General features: G+C 36.8%; 1 protein-coding gene across 1 annotated transcript; it reads right to left on the bottom strand.

Annotated features, from left to right (window-relative positions):
* Positions 1-2,903: 2,903 nt before the first annotated feature.
* On the bottom strand, positions 2,904-6,841 carry foxa3 (forkhead box A3). Its single transcript, XM_055174653.2, has 2 exons — positions 6,412-6,841; positions 2,904-5,394 (listed from the first exon to the last, which is right to left on the bottom strand). The coding sequence occupies exons 1-2, from the start codon at positions 6,481-6,483 to the stop codon at positions 4,141-4,143; spliced, it is 1,326 nt and encodes a 441-aa protein (XP_055030628.1). The 5' UTR covers positions 6,484-6,841; the 3' UTR covers positions 2,904-4,140.
* Positions 6,842-7,950: the final 1,109 nt, after the last annotated feature.

Genomic DNA, 7,950 nt, shown 5'->3' on the forward strand with positions numbered 1-7,950 from the left:
GTTCATTTGACTTTGAACGGAGTGTTGCCAGTGAATAACATAAGTTTGAATCTGCGGTGGGTTACCGGCAACCCAGCTGCAATTTCTACGGATTTTTTTACAGTGTACGCTCCTAAAAATAAAGGGTTTGGTTCCTCAAATAAAAATATCAGTCAAAGAACTACTTCGATACCTTTTTATAATCAAAACTAATATAAACCCATTTTGTTTAACCAGATGGTTACTGAGAGTATCACACGTAAGGATAAAATATTGTTAAACTGGCAAATTGCATTTTATAAGGAAAGAATAATAATGATTTAATATGCAAATAGTTCAAATGAATCTAATTGTCATTGTATTTTCAAACTGAAAATGACTAATATGTAAATAGGTCATTTGTCAGCGCAAGTGACTGAAATGTCAGCAGACAGTTTAACAAAAGTCAGTCTTAAACCATCTGCCCTGAAGCACACCTAAGATTAAAAACCTGACACCGAAAAAACTGCCGATGGCATGAACAGGGTGGTGCAATGTGAGGCCCATTTGAGCACGTCTTTAAAGAACATGAGTAAAAGTCAACAAAGCACACCACTCCTACAGGATACAGTTAAGGATGCTGTACTTGTCATTTGCATAGCACATCTTCTGGTTAAGTCTGGGACAACTTTTGACCTCACTTTTGCTTATTTCACTATTTCCTTTTCTACGCTTTAAATCTATTTACACACTGTAAACATTTCTGTAGAAATTAAAGTATTACTGCGTATTACTGGCCAGTAACTTGCAGATTTTACATTTATGTTATTTACTGGCAACAGTTTGTTCAAAGTTAAATGAACATGAAACATTTTCAATTTTTATCTTCTACAGTAAGTTACTGGCAACCAGCTGCATAATTACAGCAAATTTGTTTAAAGTGGATGCACATTTCTGTTTTTATTTAAAGTAAAAATAAAGCTGATCATAAATGCCAAGACATGGAGAATCAAGGTGTTTTGCATAAAGTACATTGTAAAAAAATATGTTTAATTTTATTGTGTGATTCAGAAGATGGGTAATACCTAATGTTCACTCTTATGAGTCCTATTCCTGCTGATATGATACCACACTGTGAGGAAACATTTGTATATACTGTAAAAAATATTTTGCACTTTCATTTTAGGGTTAAAACAACAAGTAATTTCAACTGTATTCACTAGTGAGTTGCTCTAACTTATCAAATAAAGTTGACATAACTAAAAAAATTCAACTTTAAAAATGTATTAAGTTACAGCAACTCGTAACTTGTAAATCCTGATTGGTTAAACTTAAAAATGTGCAAAACTATTTTTTTTACAGTGTATACAAATGTTTCCTCACAGTGTAGTATCATATCAGCATGAATAGGACTCATAAAGTATAGCTAGGTATTACTCACCTACTTAAAGTTGGCGTCATACAATTGCCACGCGTGTTTTTCCGCTCTCACATCACTACCTGGGACCTGTTGGACTTTGGGAACACTGTGAACTATTCAGACTTATGGGTGTGTTGTGGCACATGCTTGTGAAACCAAAGCCTCTGTATTAGATTTTTAAAAATAAATTCACAAAGCCATTCTTAATTGGGTCAATAATTTCCGAGGGAAAGGTAAGTGTCAGGTTAATCATAATGGGAGGGCCCTCTTTTGCCTGTCCCTATTTTGCCATTGTCACCCAGGAAACCATATCAGCAGCGCAGTGGCTATCTTATCAGGTTAGTGGCCCAGCAGCAAGGTCCCTTTGTGTTTCTCATGAAGAAATAACTTCTATAGATTCCCACCAGGAGACCCGGGGCAGAGTCTATTTTACATTCTCGCTTTTTCTAACCGCCTCTTTCATCTTTCCCTCGCTTTTGCATGCAATCCGCTCTGCCTTTGAAAAAGTTCAGCAGTGCAACGTGACCGGTGAGAATGGTTTCACAGACCTCTGTGATAAAGGAAAAAGATCTTAAACATGGCCTCAGTCGGCCATTAATCAGCATGGAAAGACGTTGAGAAATCTCGATCGAAATGGAAAAAACATAAACACAATAAAATATATTTTAAACGACAGTTATCACAAAGCTTATTTGGTGTCCTGACGGATAAATGGTGTAGTTATTCATTACAGCCGGATGCTTATGGGTCTATAAACGATGACAGGGTTATTATCCTGACAGATGGAACATGTCTGCAAGGTGGTTGTTATATAGCCCATGCCATTTTTTATGTTTTTTACAGACTATATAAAACAAGGCTTTTTTATTTTATTTAGAAAAGCATACATATAAGTACATTTTAAAGTAGTCTCAAAGTATGGAAACAAGCAAAGTGATGTCTAGAGTTTGCTATTATCCAACTTCTGTTCCACTACACTGTGTTTTATAATCTGTTCTAGGAATCTATACTGATTGTATCTTTGTAGGAAAGTTTTAGTTATTTATGAGTTCAAATTCAATCATGCATGAATTTTTTATCAAATGTACTTCATTTTAAATATTTCTGTAGAAATTACAGTATTACTGGGTATTACTGGCAACTAGCTGACAGTAACTTACTGTAGATTTTACATTTATGTTATTTACTGGCAAAAGTTTGTTCAAAGTTAAATGAACATGAACATTTTCATTCTTTATCTTCTACAGTAAGTTACTGCTAACCAGCTGCATAATTATATTTTCACAGAAATACACTGTAAAAAATGTGCTGTAATTATGCAGCTGGTTGCCAGTAACTTACTGTAGAAGATAAAGTGTTAAAAATAAAAGGATAAAAATGTTTTGTGTTTATTTAACTTTGAACAAACTGTTGCCTTTAAATAACATAAATGTAAAATTCACAGTAAGTTACTGGCAGCTAGTTGCCAGTAATACCCAGCAATACTTCAATTTCTACAGAAATTGTTTACAGTGTAGATTTAGTAAAATATACTCAAAAGCAAGAGTTCGGGCATTTTTTTTTTTAATAAGAAAAGGACATAACATTAAGAACATACCATGAAACAATCAACCACATATAGCAATATATATATATATATATTAATATTAAGACACTTAACTTCTAAGCCCAGCCGTCAAAAAGCTGGGTTTAAATAAACATAGTCTTCAAAAACCAAACAGTACAAGAACATAAATTCTGACCTGCTTCCTTACAAAATTCATATCAGTTTGCAAGAAATGTATTTATGACATTATGGCTTGACTTTTTTTATTTAAACTGTTTTTAACTTTGAAGGAGGTACATGTCTATAAAAATACCTTACATTGACACATCGTGGAATTTCATTAGGGTTTGCAAATTGTCTGAGTTACAATGCATTGTTGTTACAAAATGATCTCACCCCTCCCCAGCAATGTTGAACTGAGGGTTCATTAGTGCAATGTATTGTATGGAAATAGCCCTTAGTACACTATCTGCTGATCTTAGTAACAGCAAAGACACGAGCTTTGCAAACTTGCTAGAATAATTTACGCAAACTGAAAGTTACAAAATTGCTGGAAAAAAAATAATTGGGTTTACCACAGTTTCATCTGTTTTGGTCCAACTTATTTTTACTTAACAAAAATTGTCAAAGAATATACAAAAAAAGACTTCATTTATGTTGTAAATTGTAAAAAGGAATTTCTTCATCTTCTCTAAGGAACAAGCACAAGTATACAACTCTCCTTAGGAAAACAGTGTGCACTGTATGTAGTGCACTTAAACTGAAAATGCGTATTGCTGTAACACAAGACATGGTAGTTTTCCTGTAACACAGTAACACCTGCTCACAGCAGTAACCTGAAAAATGCCACAATCATGCTTATGTCCTATTATAATCACACTGTTTTATGTAACTTCACAACACAAAATCATAAGATATATTAAATTCTTCCCTTCATAAATAAATGCCTGACTCCTGCTCCCCCAAACATTTGCAAACAGTATATATACACACGTCACATCATTTGTATACATCTTCTGTGTCACATCCAAACTGAAAGTTTAGATCCTGAATATATGAGAGCTAAGCAAATTAAGTTTCTGAAAAACTTGGAAAGGGTGCGTTGCTTTTCTCTCTGCACCTCTTGCGAAAAAGCTCGTGAAAATGTACGCCGTCTAAACAGACAGCCCTTCAGAGTCTATAGAGTTTTAAAGGTTACGGTTGCTTGGTAGACAAATTATGATGCATTGAGGACAGACCTGCTGTAGAGGGTCTGGTAGTAAGCACCAGAGTCAATGGCAGATGGCCCTGCGCTCTCATATATCTGTTTGGCGGCCACGGGAGAAGATGTCGTGTAGCTGTTGTAAGCCATCACCTGGTCCTGGTACGACTTGAGGTCCATCTTCTGCTCATTGGACATGAGGTTGGTGATAGAGAACGGGTGGTTGAAATTGTAGTGGGGGTCCATGGACTTCAGCTGGTCGTTCTGCAGATCCAGGTGCTGCATTGGGCTGCCTAGCAGGTGGGGGCTGCCGCTCATGACCTGAGAGTGCAGGTGAGAGCTGGAGGGAGGCATGGATGAGGAAACAGAGGATGGAATTGGCACTGGGGAGCTGTGCGAAAGCCCGGGTGCCTGAGATGGACAATCCAGCTGTACCATATTCCTCTGTTGCTCCTCTGATGTTGATCCAGTATGAGAGCTGTCTGAATGGGCAGAGTCTGCACCCTCTGAGCCCATGGCGGGGCTGTGTTCCTCTTGCATTCCCTCACCTCCGTGCCCACCCTTGGCACTGCCGCCTTCCTGAGACTTCGTCGTGCTCTTTTTTCCCGCTTTCTCTTCGATCTTGAAGCGCTTCTGGCGACGCAAGTAGCAGCCGTTCTCAAACATGTTGCCTGAATTAGGATGCAGTGCCCAGTAGGAGCCTTTGCCAGGCTTGTCGGGCGAGCGTGCCACTTTGACGAAGCAGTCGTTGAAGGACAGAGAGTGGCGGATCGAGTTCTGCCAGCGCTGTTGGTTCTCGCGGTAGTATGGGAACAGATCCATGATCCACTGGTAGATTTCGTTCAGCGTTAGCATCTTACTGTTGGACTGCTGAATGGCCATGGTGATGAGGGATATGTAGGAGTAAGGTGGCTTGGCGTGGGTCAGAGAACGACGGTAGGGCTTCGGCACCTCCTTAGTCCGGTTTAGGGAGGTGGGAGAGGGGTAACTGATCTGGGACATAGGCTGACCCATGCTCTGGTAATGGGAGATGGGACCCAGAGAGGAGGCAGAAGAACCAAGCTGGGTCAGAGAACCGGGGTTCAAAGAGGAGCCGACCGGGGACAGGCTCATGTGGTTGGGGCCTCCACCCATGCTTGTCAATGGGCTGCTGTTGAGGGCTGCACTGGGGTAACCCATATTCATACTGGAGGTGGAACAGGCCGAGTTTAGATTTATGTAGCTGTTCAAGCTGCTCATTTGGTTCATGGCGCTCTGAGTGGAATACATCTAAAACAAATAAATAAATGACAGAGAAGATTAGTGTTTGCATTTAAATCCGACATTTATTTTTCGATGATGAAACAAAACCGTATAAACATACAATCTGACAGCATTTCACACTTAGGGTTTTTTAAAAATATAAATTAAATGCTAAACTACAATAACTTACAAATTCGTTGCTAAAAAAAATTTACGGTATAGAAAAACAGAATTGCTATTTTTAGGCGCAATCGTGTCTACATATTTTGTTTGTTTGATTTACTTGTTTGTACATTTTTTGTATAGATTAATTTAATTAGTAGTCTAGTTCAAATACAAGATCTATAAATGGAAACATAAAAAACAATTAAGTAAATAAATAAAAGCAACAATTTTGTTTCGGAGTTTGCGATGTAAAAATAAAGCAATAGTTTGATTTTATTGTCAAATACAGCATAAGTAATTATAAAAAATATGTGTGTTTATGTAAAAAAGGTAAACGAGGGGCCTATTTGACTTTTTGACACAAAGAAAGTGTTTTAAAAAACTGTTTTCGTCGAAATGAAAACGAAATTTAAACTAGCCTAAATGTAGACTCTTTATTATAATACTATACACTCCATTAATGATTAATGAGACGTTTTTTAACACATAATTTAAAAGTATCGTATGAGTGTAATATTTAAGTAGCCAATTATTTAGCAAAAATCTTTTTTTAAGAATTATGGGGTTTGGTAACTTTTCTTATTGGAGGTGGAAATTTTGCTCAAACAATTTTCTAACAGAAGAAAAACGTAAGAAAAATTAAGAAATGAGGTACAGAAAATATGTTCGTATTACTAACCGCATTTTCCACGATCTATCTATCCATCTATCTATCTATCTATCTATCTACATTATTTTCTTATTGTTGTCGATTATTATATAAGCATAAATCATTGTGAAGTGGGTTCATCTCATTTACTTTCATATCTGTTATGTACCTATTTTATTTATTCTATATATCTTATATATAAGAGACGTTAAAGATGTTTTGAAACTCACCTCACTGGCCTCGCTGTAGAAAGCATTCCATTCAGGAATTTCATGAGATTCCATCTTCACGGAGCTCAACATCCCCAAATAAAGTTATACAGAGAAAACGGGATAGTAACTGAAGACTAAACCGTGTAAAGATTTTCCGAAATACGACAAACTTTGTAATTCCAAAATCACAAAATCCACATAAACCTACAGTAAAAAAAGTTTTATATTGTTCTAAAGGTTAAGGTTCTTCTCTTGAATAAAAGTATTTTCTTCACTCCCGTAGTTCAAATAGATGTTGTCTCATGTTTTGAGCGTCAGTTCACTCAATTTGTTGTTGTAAACATTTTAAAATAATCCTGAAAAAATCCAAAGTGAAGCACTCGTGGGGACGTGGCCCGTGGAGATGTGTCTGTGTCAGGTCGCTGTGGATAAGTACTGTACAGAAAGTCTAACCTCCAGGCTTTAAAACGCACACAGGTAAGGGACCGCCCCAGTCCATTTGAATATTGTCCCGGGACTCAGGAAGAGATCCTGAACGGTCTCTCTTGCCCCCTGGTGTTCTGTATATTGGCCGACGGACGCGTCCGTCTCAATTGTCATCACAAACAACCTCAGGCCTAACTGACATGAAAGTGAATAGGATGATCCCAATGCAGAATGATTGACGCTTATACTAATTGACAACGATATAGATAATAATAATAGTTATAATAAGATAGATAGATAGATAGATAGATAGATAGATAGATAGATAGATAGATAGATAGATAGATAGATAGATAGATAGATAGATAGATAGATAGATATTCGGATCTATTGGTAATATTGCTGTTTTTTATATTTTATAGCTTTTTCATCAGTGAATGATCTGATGGTGGATTTTGTTATTTTGATGTGTTCAGGGCGGTATAAGCTCATCAGGGTTTAAACTCATCACTGTGGGGGTCTCACATCAGTAATCTGAGGGTTTTTAAAAGTTGTTAAACCCCATCAGCTATCACTTTCACATCGGCAGTAAGCCAAGTGATTAATTTTCCAATGCGGTCTTTTCACAAATCTGTTTCTTTATCTTTTGATGTATTACAGAACAGCTATGAATAATAATAATAAAAATAGATAAATTTGTTTGAAATCGAACAATTGTTTTATTATTCGAAAAACAAGAAATATAATGGTCACATAAAAATCTGCATACAAGCAGAATCTTTTAAGAAATTTGAAGATATTTCAGTTGCGAGTAAAAAGTAGTAAAGCGCACATTTTCTTGGAAGTTGTTTTATTATAGTCTACGTGGGAATATCTTCAAACTTTCCCTGACTTGAAATGACCCGTGAAAAAGGACCACCGATGCACGACTCAAGTATGTGAATACACATCTCGTTGTTAGGCGCAGACAGGAACATCACAATGTCAATGCATTTCCTAATGGCTAATGAATGGAGATGTAATTGATCAATTGGCAGGGGGTCGACAGGATTAGTCGCTAAAAGAAGACAGCTGACCCCCAAAATGCAACATTAAAATGTGCAAAGGGGAAACAAAAATAGCACAAATATA

The sequence above is a fragment of the Misgurnus anguillicaudatus genome, chromosome 15 (assembly GCF_027580225.2).
Source record: "Misgurnus anguillicaudatus chromosome 15, ASM2758022v2, whole genome shotgun sequence".
Classification (NCBI taxonomy): Eukaryota; Metazoa; Chordata; class Actinopteri; order Cypriniformes; family Cobitidae; genus Misgurnus; species Misgurnus anguillicaudatus.